The sequence below is a fragment of the Palaemon carinicauda genome, chromosome 12 (assembly GCF_036898095.1).
Source record: "Palaemon carinicauda isolate YSFRI2023 chromosome 12, ASM3689809v2, whole genome shotgun sequence".
Classification (NCBI taxonomy): domain Eukaryota; kingdom Metazoa; phylum Arthropoda; class Malacostraca; order Decapoda; family Palaemonidae; genus Palaemon; species Palaemon carinicauda.
The window spans coordinates 11,080,976-11,102,583 of record NC_090736.1 but is presented as its reverse complement, the minus strand read 5'-3'; the positions used below and the strand labels follow the sequence as shown (position 1 = coordinate 11,102,583).

The 21,608-nt window shown below is 42.9% G+C and overlaps 1 protein-coding gene across 2 annotated transcripts in view; it reads left to right on the top strand.

The window, feature by feature from the left end:
* The window catches only part of LOC137651218 (von Willebrand factor A domain-containing protein 5A-like), a 339,908-nt gene that overhangs the window by 80,974 nt on the left and 237,326 nt on the right, over positions 1-21,608 (top strand). For both annotated transcript variants that reach the window (XM_068384404.1, XM_068384406.1), the window contains exons 7-8: positions 19,118-19,334; positions 19,593-19,719. In XM_068384404.1, coding sequence (XP_068240505.1) covers positions 19,118-19,334; positions 19,593-19,719 — 344 coding nt within the window. The remainder of the gene's footprint in view (positions 1-19,117; positions 19,335-19,592; positions 19,720-21,608) is intronic.

Below are 21,608 nucleotides of genomic sequence, written 5' to 3'. Positions count from 1 at the left end.
TACTCAGACAACCACATTGCAACATCTTCCACAAAGCTGTAGCGTCGCTTCGGCTTCACGCCTGGAGACTATCCAGCGTCTCCTCACGGAGAGAGGATTTTCGCAACAGGTTGCGGACAGGATGTCTCGCCACCTACGCAAGTCCTCTATCGAAGTCTACCAGGTGAAGTGGAAAGTCTTCTGTGGTTGGTGTCGTGGGAGGGGTATCTCTCCACTTGATGCCACTATTCCAGCAATAGCGGAGTTCCTTGTGTATTTACGGTAGGAAATGCGCCTTTCAGTTCCAGTGGTGAAAGGCTAACGCTCAGCCTTAAGCCTGGCTTTTAGGCTGGTGGACATTTCCTCTTCGTCAGAACTTTCCCTACTCATACGCAGCTATGAGCTTACCTGCCCTCAGTCAGAAGTAAGACATCCTCCTTGGAACGTGGTTCAGGTCCTCAGGGCTCTGAAGAGGGCTCCGTTTGAACCATTACGCCAGGCGTCTGATCGCCACCTGTCTTGGAATACGGCTTTCCTGCTCGCTTTCGCCTCGGCCAAGCGGGTCAGTGAACTTCATGGTCTTTCTTACGACGTCGCCCATTGAAGGGGATGGGGGGAGGTAATGTTCAGGTTCGTCCCTGAATTTGTTGCCAAGACTCAGAACCCTGGGGTGTCGGACCCTAGGTTCGACTCCTTCGGGGTAACGAGTCTTTGTTCTGTAACAAGTGACCCAGACCATCTGTTACTTTGCCCAGTGAGGAGTCTGAGGCGTTACTTGAAAAGAACAGCTGCAGTCCGTCCTCATGTGCAAGCGTTATTCGTAAGCACAGGAAGGACGAAGAGGAGGGTCACCAAGAACACCCTCTCGGCCTGGATTCGGAAGTTTATTCAGCACGCCTTGAATCCTGACCCTCCTCTGTCACGTCGCCCTAGAGTGCACGATGTCAGGGCCATCGCTGCGTCCCTGGCTTTCAAGAAAAATTTCTCTGTGATGCAGGTCTTGCAAGCTGGGGTGTGGAAGTGCCAAACGACCTTCACAGCCCACTACCTGCAGGACGTGACCCACAGGAGCCTCGATACCTTCTCTATTGGCCTTGTGGTGGCTGCACAACAGCTGGTCTAACCTGAGGCTCCTCAATGGACAGGTAGCAGAAGGTTTGGGGCATTGTTACCCGGTTTTAGTCTGCGTGATTGAAAGAGTATGTCTGGCCCTTACTTCTTTCTTCATTCTCCCCTCCCTTGGGGAAAGCAGCATCCTGGGTTCTCTGCATAGCTGACCTCAACCTCTGCAGGTAAACCATGCTTCCTTGTGCTCCTAGCTGTAATACTGTTTGCGTCCCCCATACCCTGACGAGGGGTATTGGGAACGTCCTAGCCTAGATTTCTATCTAAAGAACTCCAGGTCAACTTCCTAGGACGAGTCACAACTTCCACCACACACAAACCTATGTAGGCCGCACATTTGTAGCAAGCAACGAAAAGTGCGAGGGGCAGGGACCCCCTTTCTCGAGTGCTGCTCACTCGGATTTCGGGTCCCCGGGTAAAGCCAAAAGCCAGTAAGGCTGGGGACTTTCCGCCCTTCCTAAGAGGTAAGTCACCCTATGTAAATAGCGTGGTTTGTATTTCGGTTACGGAACAAATGACAAATTCGGAGATAATTTGTATTTTTCCTAACCATACAAACCTTAGCTATTTACATATATTTTCCCACCAGCCCTGTCCCCCAAGTCAAGTCCTACCTCTAAGTGAAGTGAAACAACTTACCAGTGTGTGGGGGGGAGGGGTAGCAAGCTACCCCTTCCCTACCCCCTGCTAACTAGCGGGGGGGGGGTAGTTAACCTTCGTTAAAAATCTAATGGCTCGTCATTTCAGCTACGCCGAAAGTAATACCCCATGTAAATAGCTAAGGTTTGTATGGTTAGGAAAAATACAAATTATCTCCGAATTTGTAATTTTTATTTTATTATTTTTAACTAAAGTTCATCACTGAATACAAATAACCCACTGTAATATTCATGTCTTGTTTATTGCCAGGCTCGTAAGAATAACAAAAGCACTCGTGTTAAAATTTACCCAACCAAAGTAACCCGTAATGAGCTAGTGGCTGGGCTTGCAAGGGCTTGCAACCAAATGGAAACTTAAATTTAAGAGCATCTGTGATCTGAAGCTCCAACTTGTTGCTTAAGGGCACTTATTTTAATGAGAGGAGAGATACAGTATTAGGATCCAGATTACCTACTGAGTCTTCTGCCTTGCAGTCTAGATATCTTGTAGAGCAAATAGTGATACAGAGCAGTAAGGATTTACTAGCAAAGACTCTAATGTAGCTAAAGAATTTGAGATTCAATGAGGGGACCTCAACTCTGTAAAGCGTAGTGAACATTCAAAACCGTTACTGAAGGAACACGATGTAATTATGACCACAAGACCTGACTGTGGAAGTCAGGCTGATGTAAGGAACTGAAAGGCAAGTCAGACTCACTTCCCAGAATTAAAGGCTCACTGGCTTTCGGCAGATAGCAAAGGAATTTAATTAAGATCTAAAAACTCACTCCTAGTTTGACAGGGAAAGGAGTATTCGAGTACCATATTATCCAACACACAAATGGCAACTAATCTCTCTGCTCATCATTAACTTGGTTTCCTTTTTTTTTTGGCTGTTATGAAAACTAATGTCAGTCATTCTTTTTACTGTAGTACTCTTCATTGTTTTATTTAAAGGAGTGCTTTCTTTGTGCAAAAATCTAACAAATTCAGTAGATAATGTGAAATGCAATAAACACTAATCACAATCTGGAAGAACGGTATATCTTTATTCATTATAAACACAGTGCTTTCCCTCTACTAATAAATCCAGCTGGAAAACCAATTAAAACTCATTAAACACACAAAAACTGCCAAGTAAAGTGATTCAAGAACACCCCCCTCTTTGATTACCTTTAGTCAACCAACTTGCAAAAGATGAAATCAAAGATTTTTGTTTGTGAGGGGTAATGATGGGATCAAGACATTTTGATGCAACAGATGAATCTGGTACAAGTCAATATATAGGTCTTTGTGTTTTAAGGCTTAAGGTGTAAGTGGGAACTGAAATTGCTAGCCTTTTCCTGAATCTAAAACAATATATCAATTTTGTCCACCACAAAGTTGATAACTGAAGGATATAACCAGACTTGGAAGAGGCTTCTGCAGATATGGAAAAATAAGAAGTTACCAGCTTGTCTTACTCACCTTGTTGGAGTACTGTATTTCTCAGTTATAAGGTTACTTAAGGTTTGAAAAGGAGCCTCCTGGTTTCTTTCTCTTCATCTTCCTGTATTGTAGTTCAAACTAATGAAGGGAATGCAGGAGATTGTCGTTATGACTCTTTATTACTATATGTACTAATGCCCACACTTACCCTGATTGAATTAACATGTAATGAGCTTGTACCAACAAACTGAGCACACTGCCAAGTGAAACATGAAGCAAAAGATTGAGTTTAGTTGAAAATTCATTCACCCCAACTAAGTTAAGGGTCTCCTATGATGTACCACACCATCCACCTATATAGCATGATATAATTTAGGAGCCCTTACTTTAGTGAATGGAGGTATATCAGGATCCATACTACCCAGGTGGTGTTTTGCCTGACAAGCTAGTTGTCTCATAGAGTAACTAGGATTGTGGCATGCAAAATTTAGCAGCTGAAGGAAATAAAGTAATGAAAAATTTGAGGTTCTGTGAGAAACTTTTGAATCTGTAATGTGCAAGAAAACAATTAGAATCCTTTTGAAAGAAACGCTATTAATGCTAAAACACAACTTTGGGGAGTTGGGTTAGGTTAGTAATGGGGCAAGTAGGACCAGAGAGAGTGAGTTATTGGGTCCTTTGACGGGCAGACGGTACCACATTGGATCTCTCTCTTTCTAAGGCTCATAATTTTCCTTTGCCTATACATACACTAAATAGTCTGGCATATTCTTTCTATATTCTCCTCTATTCTCATACACCTGACAACACTGAGTTGTTCCGTAACCGAAATACAAACAACGCTATTTACATGGGATATTACTTTTGGCGTAGCTGAAATGACGAGCCATTAGATTTTTAACGAGGGTTAACTACCCTCTCGCTAGTTAGCAAGGGGGTAGGGGAGGGGTAGCTAGCTACCCCTCCCCCCTCACACACCGGTGAACTGATTCACTTCACTTTTGGCTCGAGTGATGATCAGACCTGTCTGTCTCACCCTCGCATTTTTGACAGTCTTAATTTTTTTGCTTTTTCTTACAGCACGTGTGTTTGGAAGTTGGCCTCTCTCTATCATGCGGAAGTGCCCTGGACTTCCCGACCGCCCTTGTGGGACGTTCATGTCGGACACTCACACCTTGTGTCCGTACTGCAGAGGTCAACGGTGTGATAGGGATAAAACTTGTAGTGAGTGCAGGGAGTGGTCTACCTCCCAGTGGGAGAGGTTTTTCCGGCGACGTAAGAAGTCTAAGCGTGACCTTTCTTCTTCAAGGGCTGCCTTGAAGAAGGAAGGTTCCAAAGACTCTTCTTCCATTGCCCGAACCTCCTTCAAAGCTCCCACTCGATCGGTCTCTCGCGAGGGGCTGTCGAGTGGTAGCGTAGGCCTTTCTTTTGTTGACCAACCTCGGGGTTCGGGAGAGGGAGTTGCCTCCCATAGCGAGGCAGCTCCTCCCCACCTCCGGGGGAGGATATTAATGTTGATGACTCTGTTTCTAACAATGATCTTTTGCAGCTTTGGGCTTCCTTAGGGCTTAAGGGCTCGTCCTCCTGGGAAGCCCTGTTTGACCTGATCCAGTTGAGTGCAGCTGTCAAACAGTCGCCGGTAATAGCAGAGGTAAATCCACTGTCTATTGTCGACGTTGTTGTGGCAGAGGCTTCCGACGGGTCGGGCCAAACCCCTGCTGCTGTTGCGGATGTTGCTGAAGGCTCAGTTCCCCCCTCCGAACATCCTTCGAGGGAGGGGCTGGGTCCAACGGTCTCTCCTGCGGGTGGTTCTCCCCCTCGGGGGAGTTCACTGACGGAGACTCCTCTTCGGAGGACCGACGATGGTATTGCTGCCCCTCGAGGTCATCTTCGCCGTAAGGCTCGCCCTCCTCTTCGCCGTAGAGGCCTTCCTTCCCCTTATAAGGGAGTTAGGAGGCGCCTCTTCTGTTCATCGCCTTCGACGTCCCCCGCAGAGGAGCCTCCTCGACGTGAGCAGACTGTTGCAGCTGCATCGCTAGACCTCTCAGCTGATCGTTCGCGATCTCCCACGCCTGCCAGACCTGCTAGCCTTCCTTCTCCGTTCCTGGACGCATATGCGCAGTGGGCGCCAACGCACCCCGTTTTCCAACGGGGTCCAGTCCTTTCGGGGCATAAAAGCTTATCTCTCAATGAGAGTAAGTCCCTTAAGCGCCAGGTTTTACCTGCGCGCCCATTTTCTCCTGCGCGCGAGCGCAAGCGCTCTCCTGCTGTGGATCCTTCGGACTCAACGCGCCAGCGATCTCCTCCATACCACTATCAGCTCGCTTCATTCCGGGCAAAAGGAATGTACTCGCCGACAGTCTGAGCAGAGCGACGCAGATAGTGAGTACCGAGTGGTCTTTGGATCCTCTAGTAGCCAACAAAGTCCTGACTTTGTGGGGTTCCCCGACAGTGGACTTGTTCGTGACAGCCTTGAACTTCAAGCTGCCGCTGTACTGCTCCCCAGTCCCGGACCTCAAGGCACTCTGGCAAGATGCCTTCCAACAACGGTGGGACAACATCGACGTCTACGCCTTCCCACAGTTCTGTCTGATGAGAAGGGTGCTCCACAAGACCAGACTATCGGTCAACCTGTCAATGACCTTGATAGCTCCGCTATGGCATCATACAGAGTGGTTCCCGGACCTTCTGCAGCTCCTGACGGAACTCCCGAGAGAACCTCCATGACACGAGCTACTCAGGCAACCACACTGCAATATCTTCCACAAAGCCGTAGCATCGCTTCGGTTTCACGCCTGGAGACTATCCAGCATCTCCACACAGAGAGAGGCTTTTCGCAACAAGTTGCGGAGAGGATGTCTCGACACCTGGGAAAGTCATCTGCAGGGGTCTACCAGGTGAAGTGGAGAGTCTTCTGTGGTTGGTGTCGCCTCGAAGCCACTATTCCAGCAATAGCGGAATTTCTCGTATATTTGCGGGAGGAAATGCGCCTTTCGGTCTCGGCGGTGAAAGGCTATCGCTCAGCCTAAAGCCTGGCCTTCAGGCTGAAAGGAATGGACATTTCTTCCTCGCTGGAACTTTCTTTGCTCATACGAAGCTACAAGCTTACCTGCCCTCAGTCGGAAGTGAGACCTCCTCCATGGAAAGTGGTTCGGGTTCTCAGGGCTCTTAAGAGACCTCCGTTCGAACCATTACGCCAGGCTTCTGATCGTCACCTGACTTGGAAGACGGTGTTCCTGCTCGCTCTGGCTTCAGCCAAGCGTGTCAGTGAACTTCATGGTCTCTCATACGACGTCGCCCATTCAAGGGGATGGGGGGAGGTAATGTTCAGGTTCGTCCCTGAGTTTGTTGCTAAGACTCAAAATCCTGGAGTTCCGGACCCACGGTTCGACTCCTTCAGGATTTCGAGTCTTCGTTCTGTAACAGATGACCCAGACCTTCTCCTACTACTGTATGCCCAGTAAGGAGTCTGAGGCGTTATCTTAAAAGAACAGCTGGAGTTCGTCCTCGCGTGCAAGCCCTGTTTGTGAGCACAGGAAGGACGAAGAGGAGGGTCACCAAGTATACCATCTCAGCTTGGATTCGAAGGGTCATCCGTCATGCCCTGAATCCAGACCCTCCTCCGTCACGTTGCCCTAGAGCACACGATGTCAGAGGCATCGCAACGTCCCTGGCATTCAAGAGAAACTTCTCTCTGACGCAGGTGCTACAAGCTGGGGTCTGGAAGCGTCGAACGACCTTCACAGCCCACTACCTGCAGGACGTGACCCACAGGAGCCTCGATGCGTTCTCTATTGGCCCTGTGGTGGCTGCACAACAGCTGGTCTAACCTCAGGCTCCTTAATGGACAGGTAGCAGAAGGTTGAGGGCATTGTTACCCGGTTTTAGACTGCATGAATGAAAAAGTACGTCTGGCCCTTACTCTTTTCTTCATCCTCCCCTCTCTTGGGGAAAGCAGCATCATGGGTTCTCTCTTGGGGAAGGTAGCATCCTAGGTTCTCTGCATAGCTGACCTCAAACCACTGCAGGTAAACCATGCTTCCTTGTGTTCCTAGTATTAATATAATACTGTCACGTCCACCATACCCTGACGAGGTGGTATTGGGAACGTCCTAACCTAGAATTCTATCTAAAGGACTTCAGGTCAACTTCCTAGGACGAGTCACACTTCATTCCTTCACACACAAGCTTATGTAGGCCGCACGTTCCTTGCGGAGCAAGGAATTTGTGAGGTGTAGGGACTCCTTTTCTCAAGTGCTGCTCACTCAGATTCTGAGTCCCCGGGCAAAAGCCAAAGCTAGTAAGGCTGGGACTTTCCACCCTACCTAAGGGTTAAGTCACCTCATGTAAATAGCGTGGTTTGTATTTTGGTTAAGGAACAAATGACAAATTTGGAGATAATTTGTATTTTTCTTAACCATACAAACCTTAGCTATTTACACATATTTGCCGTCAGCCCTGTCCCCCGTGAAGTCCTACTTCTAAGCGAAGTGAATCAGTTCACCGGTGTGTGAGGGGGGAGGGGTAGCTAGCTACCCCTCCCCTACCCCCTCGCTAACTAGCGAGAGGGTAGTTAACCTTCGTTAAAAATCTAATGGCTCGTTATTTCAGCTACGTCGAAAGTAATACCCCATGTAAATAGCTAAGGTTTGTATGGTTAGGAAAAATTCAAATTATCTCCGAATTTGTCATATTACCAAACAATTTATTCTTCGCGCAAGGGGTTAATTATCGCACTGTAATTTTTGGGTAGTGCCCTATCTCCTGTGCCATGGTCTTCCAGTGTCTTAGGATAGAGTTCTCTAGCATGAGGGTACATTCCGGCACAATATTCTATCTTATTTCTCATTCTCATTTTTTAAGTTTTCATAGTTTATATATTAAAGATTTATTATAATGTTTTTATCATCATCATCATCATCATCTCCTCCTACGCCTATTGACGCAAAAGGCCTCACTTAGATTTCGCCAGTCGTCTCTACAGTATCTTGAGACGACTGATCCCCGTAAAAATAATTTTTAGAAAAAATAATGTTACTGTCCTTTCAATTGTCCATTACTTCTTGTATAGTGTATTTATTCCTTATTTCCTTTCCTCACTGGGTTATTTTCCCTGTTGGATCCCCGGGTTTATGGCATCCGGCTTTTCCAACTTGGGTTTTAGTTTAGCAAGTAATGATGATGATGATGATTAGTAAAAAAGGAGAGGAGACTTCTAAACTTTAACAAAGGAAGCTAGTAATGCAAAACCTTATGAATCTCATCACTATGGAAAGATGGCTGATTATGTGAATTGCCTAAAGTTGAGAGAATGTCAGTATTGTCATTATCCTCACTAACATCAACTAGCCTAGTATTCCCTGGATTTTCCTCTGAACTAACAGCAACTTCGAAAGTTTTTTTAGCACTTGGACTATTATCTTTGGCAGCCATTGAAACGTACTTTCTTATGAGAGGTACTGTGAGGGAAATGCACTTGCACAATGATTATTTAAATCACCAGGGAATGGAGGTAATGAACCTTCTGAAGCAATCCCCACGCACACTTCACACAGTAATTGCTAAGAAAATCAGTGTAAGACTTCTTAATGCACATAACAAGCAAACAGTCTGGAGAGAAGGTCTGATAAGTACCAATGTGACTGAGAACCTGAAGAGACAGACTAGTGTGTCAGTTACCACATACTGTTAGAATATTCTTTCGCTTATTAAAAGCTTGTTTACTGAAGAAAAAGGAAAGGAGAATTTTCTAACTTTTTTAATTTAACAGATAAATGTTGATTAAATCAAGCTTATGGAGAAGCAATATGGATATCAAGTGAGTGCAGTAATACTGTAAGAAATTTTATTATTGAAATACTGTTTTTCCTTATCTATCAAGGGTAATCAAAACCCATCATCTAGTTTATCTTCATAAAAACAAGAATTAAGGTGAATAACTATCATTCTCTGCTTACTGTCAAATGCAAAAACCCATTTCCCACTGTGATTTCCCATTATTGGTTATCTTGAAAGAGAACCTCAATCTCTAAAACTGCAGCACTGATTTCATATGTGGACGAATATCAGAATCATTTGAAATGCATAAGAAATCCATATTTTCAGTTCTCAAATAGTCCTAATTGTTTTTAGAGTTTTAATCCAAAAATGTTCTCATGTTATGACTGAACTATTTTGAGACAGGTACATATACTGTACATTGAATAAAAGAAAAGTCTGATCAAACTCTTTCAAGTTGTAATCCAGCGAAGCAATGCTTTAAAATGTACTGTAGTAGTGTGTTGTAAGGGTATTGGTTCATTTTCTCAAAAGGTTGGTCATTGAAGTACAATAGTTTAGAAAATGTCTTGGTTTTGCTAAATTTTATTTTGAGAGTGTTGGTATTTTTAGGGATGGTATAGGAATAAATGATTAAAAAAGGGATTTTGACGAAGGAAAAATCTATTTCTGGGTCGACCTGTGACGCCTGGTGAAAAAGTCCTTCTTTTTACTTTTTCTGATATAAATCTTGCAAATATACCAGAGAAAAATAAAAGCATGGAATGCAGAGGTTACTACCCTCGCGCGAGCACCTCGTGAGTATTGTGTATACATCAGGGGCGTGTGAAAACCACTATTCACATGCTGTCTTCCAATTAGATAACTCCTTCATCAAAAGGAAGGGCCGTAATAAAGATCCCAGAAACCACACTTGTACCACGCCACCGTCACCCACACGAACGCCTTCTAGGTCATCCTTCTGCAAGAACATATGGCTTGGCAAGGAAAGGGTGGGTCCGTATAAAAATAACCAGGAAGGGTTTCACCGGGCGTCACAGGTCTCTCGCCAGAAATAGATTTTTCCTTCATCAAAATCCCTTTTCTGGGTCGACCTGTGACGGCCGGTGAAAATGTACCAGAGAATGCCTTCTAAGCCCAATAAAGTTATAACATAATGAGGAGAATACAATCACCATGTACGACAATAATATAATATAATAATGTAAGTAAACGTCCAATTACCATCTAGCCAAATGACATAGGGAACGTAAGGCTAAATAACTATGACGACAAGGAATCAACTGAGTGTTGAATTGCAAAAGGCATCAAACCTTACATGTCTAAGCATATCTAAACATTAAAGGAACGGTAACTACAATAACAGTTAAACCATAGGAATTAAACATGGCAAATATCATAGGGCTATCGAACTACCCAGGAGAGTGGCGATGTGGTGTGAGTGGCGGGTAGGAGGGAGAAGAGAAGAGATGGAAGAAAGGAAGAAGAAGAGATTAATGGAGAGGGATAAGGCTCCCCGCTGCCATCGTCGGGTATTTAAGGGCCTGTAAGATCTTTAGATAGTGGCGTTTGACAACCATAGGGGATTTCCAACCCGTATATTTTTAAAAATCATCAAAGTCCCTGTTCTGGAAGTAATTGATGGAGGTATCTACTGTCCGTATATCATGAGCCTGGGGAAATGATTCCGGATTAGTATGTTTAAAGAAGTAGAGGATTTGTTGCCTGATACCGTGAATGGAAATAGTACCTCTTTGTTCCCTGATAACCAAGGGGCCAGACGAGCGGGTGGCAGTTCTAGCTAAAAAGGCCTTGAGAATAGTGACTGGACACCGAGAAAAGATCCTGGGGAAGAAGAATAATCTTCTGAGGGGAGCACCTATTTTGCGGATCCTCATTTTTTAGCTAGGAAAGCTTTGTATGGAGAAAGGAGTACTTTGGCTGAAGGGAGGAAATCTATGTTTTCCGGGTTTCGTGAGAGAGCTGCTAGTTCTGATATTCCATCACCTGAGGCCAAAGCCGTTAGTAATAAAGTCTTCCTAAGAAGAGTGATATAAGAGCAGAATTCATTGTCCGTGTCCGTCGCAAGTTTGAGGACACCGTTCAGAGACCAAGAGTCCCTTTTGTGGCCGAACCAAAGGTCGAAGCTTAGCACATGTTTTTGGAATAGATGAGAAATAGGAATCAGCTAGGTTAATGTTAATCCAAACAAGGAAGATCTTCTTCAAAGCTGACTTGATGGTGGTTAAAGTGCTAACTGTTAGGCCTTTGCCAAATAGGAACCTCAAGAAAGAGATGGCTATATTCGGAGACATACGGGTATGGTCTGAACTCGTAGGGAATTTGCTAGTTGTTAACGGGCGAATCATATTGGCGAATTGTCGAGTCCCTTTTGTCTGATTCGATGAAGAGATCGTTTTCTGGTTCAATGTTTGCGTCTCTACGAACTGCAAACTTCCTGTAGTCCACAGAGTTAGAGTTTTGGCTATCCTTGAGTAATCTGACACAGTGAGTTTTGATTACTTGGGTCAGTTTGGGGAACGGGATCTGGAAGGGACGGAGTTTCAACTCGAGGAGGATAGGAAACCAACTGTTCTTGGCCAGTGAGGTGGTACTAAAGCTACTGCCCCCCCGGAAGGAGCGTAGTTTGTGTAAATGTTTCATTAGAAGATTCACTGGGGGAAAAAGGTAAATCTTCTTCTAGTGGTTCCAATCCCGGGGTAATGTGTCCATGGTATAAGCCTGAGGGTCCAGGGTTGGGGTCACATAACAAGGAAGTTTGTGATTCATCTGAGTTGCGAATAGATCTACCTGGAGGCCCGGAACCAGCCTGAGTATCCACCGAAATGAAATTATGTCTAGAGACCATTCTGACTCCAGTGGTTTCGTCCTGGATAGTGAGTCCGCTCTCACATTCTGGACTCCCGCTAGGTGAGTTGCTGACAGGAACCATTTCTTTTCTGTTGCCCAGGCGAAGATAGTGACCAGGATCTGATTCAGGTTGGGTGACTTGGATCCTCTCCTGTTGACGCAGTGTATTACGTCTGTGCTGTCTGATACTACTCTGATGTGGGTCGACCTCGGAGGAGAGAGTCTCTTCAGGGTCAAGAACACTGCCATGGCTTCGAGAACATTGATATGGGACTGTTTCATGGCGGGTGACCAAGACCCCTGAAACATCTGATGTTCGGAGTAATCCCCCCATCCACTTAGAGACGCGGCTGTATGGAATGTCACTTGTGGAGGTGGGAATTGTAGAGGAACCGATTTGGAGAGGTTCTTCGGTTCGGACCATGGGCGTAGTCTCATTTTCAAGACAGAGGGGATCTTCGAAACCTTGTCTTTTAAAGGTACTGTAGCTCTCTTTCTCCAAACTCGATTGATGTCTTTGAGTTTGGCTTTAATAGGAGATCTGTTACTGAAGTGAATTGGAGAAGGCCGATGATACTTTCTAAGGCTCTTCTGGACACCTGTTTGTGTTTGAGAAAATTCTTGATCTTGGAAGCTATTCCTCTTACCTTTTTGGAAGGGAGAGACAACGTGTGCTTCGAAAGGTCCCACTGAATGGCTAACCATTCTAAGTGGCCTGATGGTTGCAGGCGAGACTTTTGGAGATTGACCCAAAATCACAGGTTGTCGAGAAATCGAAGTACTTCCTTCGTAGCTCTGTTGCCTTCTATGGCCGACTGGGCCCAAATGAGCCAATCGTCCAGATAAGCAATGATCTGTATCTCTTGGTTCCTGGGTTGTTCTAACACTGTCTCTCCCAGTTTCGTGAATATCCTGGGATCAATGTTTAGGCCGTAGGGCATGTCTTGAACGCAAAGGCTTTCCTGCCTAGGCGGAAACCCAGATAAGAAGAGAAGTTTCGAGCTATAGGCACATGATAATAGTCGTCGGTAAGATTGACAGAGGTGGTGACGGCCCCACGGGGAAGTAAGGTCCGTACCTGAGAGATAGTCAACATCCGGAACTTGTCGCAGAGAATGTAAGAGTTTAGCTTTGACAAGTCCAGGTCCACTCTCAATGCCGACAAGCCTTTCTTCGGAATTGTGAACAGGCGGCCTTGGAACTTCAGAGATCGGTCCCGTTTGATTGCTTTCTTCTTGAGTAACTCTATGGTGTACTCTTTCAGGATGGGAGTGGATTTCTGGGAGAAGGTCACAGGTGGAGGAGGAGGACCTTGTGGCCATTTCCACCTCAAACCTTTAGAGATTATGCTATGAGCCCACGGTCCGAAGGTCCAATGGTCTCGAAAGTGGTAAAGTCTCTTCCCCTACCGGGACCACCTCGTTGTGAGGGAGTGAATCAAGGTCCTTTCCTTCCCCGAGCCCGCTTTTTCCTAGGTCCGCCTCGATGGCGGAACTGTCTTGTACTCCTGTAGCTTCGTCTTTGGTGTCCACCAAAGGAACCTGAGGGTTCGGAGCTAGGGCTGTATGCAGGCGAGGACATCCAAACGGGGTTGGGCTGTGTACCTGGGGAATCAGTGAGGTAGACCACCTGATGATGGGGATTCGGATGCATAGACGTCGAATCAGAGGAAGACTGTGAAGACGAGTGGGTAACTGACTATTGATGGCAGTGACCCCGGTTCGTTTTGTAGAGGGTAACTCTCTGCTTCTTCTTGAAGAAAGCTTGCTTTTGGTCTTCGACCTTCTTTTTGGCAGTGAGGCCCCGCCTCGCCTGCAATTTTGGTTTGCTCTCGTATCATCTTGTAGAACCTTGTTCACCTCCTCCTGAGGGAAGAGGGTTTTACCCCAGCAGGAGGAAGCTATCAGCCTGCTCGGTTCATGTCTGATAGAGGCCTTAGACAGAACGTATTTCCTACAACTAACCCGAGCAGACCACAAAGCGTGTAGGTCGAATTGGTAGGACAGAGATCGGTTCCTCGTGAATATCCGAAACAAAGTCTCAGTGGGATAAATCGAGGCTAGGAACTCCCCGAGGTGGGGTCCGTCTCTTTAAGAGCCGGCATGGCCGAACCTTCTTTAACAGCTTGAATAGTAAGACCTGTCAATTTATCTGTAATAGGCAAGGTAATAATGAGAGCAGTTGTAGATATGGCGTAGGCTCCATTGTGTGGGGTGAGCTTGGAATTAGCGTACCCCCAGACCGACAACATCCTGGTCCAGACAGATTGGGCCTGCTCTTTAGGAAATATTACCGTTACCTTCGGTACCTTGTCTAACGTAACCAAGGCATGCTCTTTCAATCGAATGAATCCGTTGAATGGGAATTCTAGTCCCTGAGAGTAAATTCTAGGACCTCCAGAGGGCGGACGTCTATGCCATCCAGAGTTATGGTACCATCTATATATGGGACATGTAAGGCAAATTTCTATGTGTTGTTTTTATCGAAGGAGGTTACTTCGATGCGTCTGGGGCTGTAGGGGGAGTCATCCGAGTTCCTGAACGGATCAGATTCGCCACCATATCTTTGTGCTCCGTCATAGCTCCTTGGCTTGCCCTAGAATGTGTTGTATCTGCTCTTTAACCCTATCCCTGACTTTTAGCAGTCACGGTTTTATGCAAGGTAATATGAACATCAGGATCCTTTGAGGGTCCTAGGTTGGTGACGCAGGTAATTGCTAAGCTGAAGGCTCAAAACTCATCACCACCTACCAGCCCGTCCATGGGGTCGACGTCCAACCCTAGAGAGGACACGCCGAGGGGATAGGGTCTGCCAGATGGAGCATTCCTTCTAAATCTTGATACCCAAGGGCAGAGAGCCGCTCTTGCAGGCCTAAGAGATTCATCATCATCCTGAAAGAAGTGAGGGGATTAGTGATGAAGGAGAAGACCGTTCTCCTCAATAAGCAATGTATACATAAATCCAGAACAAATTAAATCATCGCCAAAGGATACCAAAAAGAAACAAATTAGAACCAACTTACATCATCGGTCAGGAGTAGGGATTACAGCTCGTAGCAGAGCGTGCATGACTCCGGGAACCATACCATGTAGGCGGACCTTCTGTAAAAGAAAGGAGACATAAGTCTGGATGTTCCTTGAAACTCTGGTTAGTGATCCTATTCACAGGCTGGGATCAACCAAATTATCTATAAATAATAATATATATGTTCATGTATATATTTGTACATGTATATAATACATATGTCTATATTTATGTATATATTTAATTATAAATATGTATATATATGGATAAATATCCATACAACATTGTGTTCAAATAGAAATAAATTTCTACTCAGTACTTGGGATCGAACGCTAGCCCCTTCTAATGAAAAGCCAGGTCGAAACCAACCATGCCATGAGAGGCCATTTACTGTTCCTTGAGACTCTGGTCAGTGAACAGATGAATCAATAGAAATAAATAACATTTATTATGTGTGACTAATATGATTTTCAAAATTGTTAGCTAGAGCTTCAAACTAATATACTAATATCCAGTAACCACGTAACATGTAACTATAAACCTCATCGGTAAAATAATGTTAACCCCGGTTCTGAACGTCTGAGTGATCTCTGTTGCCACCGGAGATCCGGTGACAAAGGTCCGTCATAGTGAAAACGTGAACATCAGCGATAAGATAATATTAACCTCAAAGCTGAACGTCTGTGTGATATCCAGTTAAGTCGGAGATTCGATGAAAAAGGACCGTAATAATGAAATTGTGATTATTCATGAAAAAGGGTTCGTGTGCATAAGGCCGAAGCCGGAGTCTGAGTGCCGGATTTCACCGTTGCACTCCAAATATCTGATTAGCTCCCAACCCAATGAGTATCCATTATAGCAGAGTATAACTCAAGGCGGTGATTAATCATGAAAAAAGGTTCGCGTGCATAAGGCAGAAGCCGGAGTCTGAGTGCCGGGTTTCACCGTTGCACTCCAAATATTTGACTAGTTCCCAACTCAATGAGTATCCATTATAGCGGAGTATAACTCAAGGTGGTGAACGTTACGAAGAGAACGGAGCTACGGGTGTCAGCATAAAGCGATCCCAAAATAATGACTCATACACTAACGGATCCTATTAATAATGGCAGCTATATTAACAGTAACCACATCAATAAAACGTAAATACCATCAAACGTAATACAGTGAACCCTCGCTACTTCGCGGTTCGACCATCGCGGATTCACCACTTCGCGGTTCGACCATCACGGATTCACCACTTCGCGGATTTTTTTCATAACGCATGTATATACATATATCGCGGATTTTCCGGAAATTTCGAAAATACCGCGATGTGACCGATGATGCGAGATAGGAGAAAGTAAGGAAAATTGAATCATGATTGATTTTCAATATAAATGAAACTTTGAGGAGCAACAAAGATATCATTTGTTAGAGAGATAGAGAGAGGTAAGGAATGGGAGGTAGTGAAAAGTAGCCCAGAGAGAGAGAGAGAGAGAGAGAGAGAGAGAGAGAAAGAGAGAGAGAGAGAGAGAGAGAGTGTTTGTTGTTTTAAATGTAATAAACAAAAAATTTTTTATAGGTTATAACACATTGGTGCTTATGTAATATCAACTGTTAGACGGTTTGAATAAGTTAAGAAATGAGCGGCAGCTAGACGTCAGCTGATCTAATCACAGCCAAAAGTAAAACAAAAAGAAGTCAACAATACTCGATTTTTAAAACACACCCGAAATTTAAAAACAAAAGTACATGCTTTCTTAATGTGCAATTAACTATTTAAAGAGTAGCAATTTTCTAGAATAAAATGAAGTTTCCCAAAAAATAGTGGTTTGCTGATGAAATCGGATGCCGTATTTTTAGCAACGATTGAAATGGATGTAAACTCGGCATAATTTTTTCATTTCGTATTTAATTGACACTAAGAAAACTAATTTTAGTTTCTTCATATATATGTAAGTATTGTATAACACAGAGAGAGAGAGAGAGAGAGAGAGAGAGAGAGAGAGAGAGAGAGAGAGAGAGAGAGAGAGAGAGAGAAAGAGAGAGAGAATGAATCAGCTGTTGTAATTGAATGCAGTGTTTTTGTTTCGTGAGAATTTCATCGCCACGACTATAACAACAACATACTGTACTGAACTTTACAGTATTATACAGACTACTGTAATATGATAAAATAAAATATTTGTAATAACCTATTTTATATGAAAGGGGGCTATTTTTTTTGTTTAAAATTTACATTTACGTACGTAAAACAACTCTCTCTCTCTCTCTCTCTCCTCTCTCTCTCTCTCTCTCTCTCTCTCTCTCTCTCTCTCTCTCTCTCTCTCTCTCTCGTAAATTGTTTTCCTGCTTTGCTACGTATGTATGATTTTATATAGATACGGTAAATAATATTTGTAATAACATATTTTCTAAAAGCTTTTACTGTAATATCATTATTTATCCCTTTCATCATGCTCGTTAAATGCCTTCGTTTGTTTACTGAGCGTACTTTATTACGCCGTCGTTTCAGGCGGGGTCATAAAGAAAAACATTTCATTTGGAAGTCCTAAGAAAAATTAAGTAAAACATTGGTAATAACAAAATCAACATACTGTACTGAATAATCAATATAATCGATGCAAAAACTAACCTATACACAGATGTGTAAATGCGTTTGTTTCTTCATTATGATCAGAGATAAACGTAAACAAAACATTGTTTGCCATTTTTTATCGTGCTTTTTGGCGTGTTTAGGAAACGCATGATATAAAATCGCCTTTAATATTTGTGCCTGTTTTAGTTTAGGGTACTGTAGTACATGCATTAAGTGTTCTGTACATTAAAGGGTAGTTTGTTAACAGTACTACGTACAAGGGAAGGTTTTAAAAGTCTGAATATGCATGTTAAATAAATAGGTAAATATGGTGTCACTACTTTGCGGATTTTCACCTATCGCGGCCGGGTCTGGAACCTATCTACCGCGATAAACGAGGGTTCACTGTATTATAAACCCGAGAAGAGGCGGAGGCAGGAATAACTCGTGATCGTATAAAACGGAAAACGGGAAAACCACCCCTCCTTACCGAGCTTAAGAAATAAAACGAGGGTAACTCGTAAATGTAGTAACAGCAAGCGAGCACTCTATGCTCACGCTCTCATGGTTACATTATAAAGAACCAAAGCACACAATAATAGGATAAAAATAATGATAAAATTGTAATAACCAAGAACGAAGAATAACGACAACGTAACAAATAAATATAAAGATATAGCCTAAAACGAGCACCTTCCTGCGTGTACATAAACAATAACAAAGGCCAGATCGTTATTCTTCGTTCGTCCAAATTGGACTTGCTAGCAAAAAAATACCATAGTAAAAACAATAATAAAATAATGATAATAAAAATGGTCATAAATCGTAAGTGATATAACCTAGAGGACAGAGTACCAGATGGGCAATATTAACTTGAAAAACTACCGTAGCGAACAAAATTAAAATGGCTGCCGTCACCGAGGAAGGTCAACCCACTTCCAAAATTAAAATCCACATTACTGGAAAGAGAACAAATGCCCGGTACTGAAAAAACTGTCAAAACAAACTATGGTACTTAACATTGGTAAAGGTGAAGTAGCAGCGTCAGTCATGTTGAATTAACGACAATTACTTGCGAAAACACCGAGCACAAACAAATTACGTCTTTGCGGGCAAGTCCAAAACAGAAGGATGACCTAGAAGGCGTTCGTGTGGGTGACGGTGGCGTGGTACAAGTGTGGTTTCTGGGGTCTTTGTTACGGCCCTTCCCTTTGATGAAGGAGTTATCTAATTGGAAGACAGCCTGTGAATAGTGGTTTTCACACGCCCCTGATGTATACACGACACTCATGAGGTGCTCGCGCGAGGATAGTAACCTCTGCATTCCATGCTTTTATTTTTCTCTGGTATATTTGCAAGATTTATATCAGAAAAAAGTAGAAAGAAGGACTTTTTCACTGGCTGTCACAGGTCGACCCAGAAATAAAATTCAAGTGGAGAGATATTCAATTCTACTACTTTCCTGGAGTTTACACTAAGGATTATATTTTCCTAAATTTTTATAAATCTCTGAATCGAAGAGCATTTTTTTCCATGTAAAATCGAATACAGTATTCAAACTGTAGCCTAAGGTATTTCAAGAATGTTTAGGGTAAATTTCACTTTGTATAGAGCTGTAAACACATCAAACAGAAACTTGAGTTTTACCCTATCCCAATTTGTGATGGCTTTAGTGCATGCAGGATGTGCAAAATCCAAATTTTTTTTTTTCAGATTACTCAAGAGTGTGGTAGATTCAAGCCAGATCATGACTGGAATATGTTGATTTACTATCAAAATCCATACAAGACTCACATCATTCGAGAAAAAGGAGATCGGTCTTCCACTGGTCTCATGAAAGATGATCTTCTTATGGTCAATTTACACCCAGAGTTACCAGAACAAAGTTATTCTCATAGAAATGAGGTTATATTTGTTGTTGATCGCTCAGGTAAGTTGAATGTTTATCAAATCACAATATAAACTGTTAGAAATATATATTACCTTTGTAATTGATTTTTTTTTTTTAGTTTTGTCACTAATTTGATGGTGTTAATGTAAGATTATTTGTCCAAGTGCTTATAAACTACTCATTAAATCAACCAGTACTACTCAAAATTTAGACCATAGATGCTTAGAATAATATTAGGGATATTTAGATTTGTTGCTCCATACAATGATATCCTCTTTTTACCTTTTGGTAACTCAGGTAGCATGCAAGGAGAGAAGATGCAAAGTGCGCGAACCACGCTTCTTTTGTTCCTGAAGAGTTTGCCAACTGGATGCTACTTCAATGTTATATGTTTTGGAAGCACATATTCTTTACTATTTCCAAGGTTAATAGATTTCAGTATCTTGTATCTTATTATTTAATCTATGTTAAAACGTAAATTTTTTCCCACACAAAATACAAATCCTACAGTACATTCTTTACATAGGGAGTATAAATCAGTGCTAGCTGGCATACGTCTATATCCATGGCTGTCCTTCCACGAATAGAGTTAACCTTGTCTTGAAGGATAAGGTAGAGGGAAGGACATAGGCAAGTCACCCGTTACAACTCCTGATCTCAATGTGCTACAACTAACACGTTTCCTGTTGAACCAATCCAGGAACAGCCATCGCATGAAGTGAGGTCTCAGACTGAGAATTGGGAGGGGATGGAAAGTGACGGGCGGACCATCAGGACAACATGGCTATCTCACCCAAAAATAGATTTTTTCTATGTCAAAATCGGTTTTTTGGGCTCGAGCCACGTCGTCCTGATGGAAGTGTACCAGAGAATTATTATTCTCAGTTGTGGCCAGGAGAGTTTTAACCCTTTACATCTCATAGACATAATCATACTGCCTGTAGCATTGGTGTCTATGGTACCAAGCTATGAAAAAAGCAAAATGTTTGTAAAAAGTAGGAGCAAAGGAAATCAACGCCACAGTCCCATTAACTGTGGAGAAGATCTTTGTCTCCAGAAGATGAACATACAGAAGTCTATAAAAGGAGGGTTAAAAATTGAGGTACACTACTTATTTTGTACAACAAGGCCAATGAAAGGAAACGCAAAAAGGAACAGCAGTCTTTTATTGTTTCCAAAAGATCCATAAATGTAACAGTAATCAATTGTAATATATGCAGTAAATATATAGAAAAAAATCAAAGTTTCCGACCCCAAAATTATGTAAGTAATAAAATAGTAACACTCGTGACATATAGGGAAGAATATCACCTTTGACTCTATAATATTGAATACAATGGTATCTCTACATACGATCTTAATTCGTTCCGGGAACTGCTTCGTATGTTAAAACAATCGTATGTTGAAGCAAATATTCCCATAAGAATACACTGTAATTTGTATAATTCGTTCCACAGCCCAAAAACCTAGGATAACTCCTCAATAAATTACTACACATAATTACACATAACAATAATACAACTGCATTATATAAGAAAGATTTAAAAAAGAATAATTATAAAGAAATAATAAATAATAAAGGGTTTTTTATTGTCACTTTACCTTAGAGACAGGCCAACGCAGGTGTAGGAATTGCTACGCAGGAGGAGACGGACGGTCGGCGAGGAGGTAGAGATGGTGACTGCGATAACGTACCGTAACTTACTCTAACTTACACTACGTGAACTTTAACCTAACTTAGCTTATTTATTTTTTTTTCAACTTTTATATTTTATATTTTTTTTCTTTTTTATATTTTTAATTTTCATCACTTTCACTCAATTTAATATTAGTTTTCTTTGCTTAACTTTCTTTCTCTTCATCACGATCACTAGACCGCTTCGTAGATTTTTTAAAGACCCTATGGAGAGAGAGTTGCTTGGTATGGCTTTTCAGAATTTTTCTGAAATGGGTTAAGCAGACATCATCGAATTGCGAAAGTACATGGCAAACCTGAAGTTTCTGTGGGTGATGCTTATCAATGAAATCAACCACGTGTTAACGATGTTCTAACTTCTCTTTTCTTTCAGCCGAACTTAAGATGTGCTCTACCTCCTCGATGTACTCCGACTCACTCAACTGCGCTTGGAACTCATCATTTTGCATGGCATGCTGCTCCTTGAGTTCCTCAGTGGTGAGCTCTTCATGATGTTCCTCAACGAGTTCGGTGATGTCATCTTCATCGACTTCCAGACCCATGGACTTGCCAAGGGATACAATCTCTTCTACGTCTTCCTCTACGGCAAGCACAGGTTCAGACTCGGGGCTAAAACC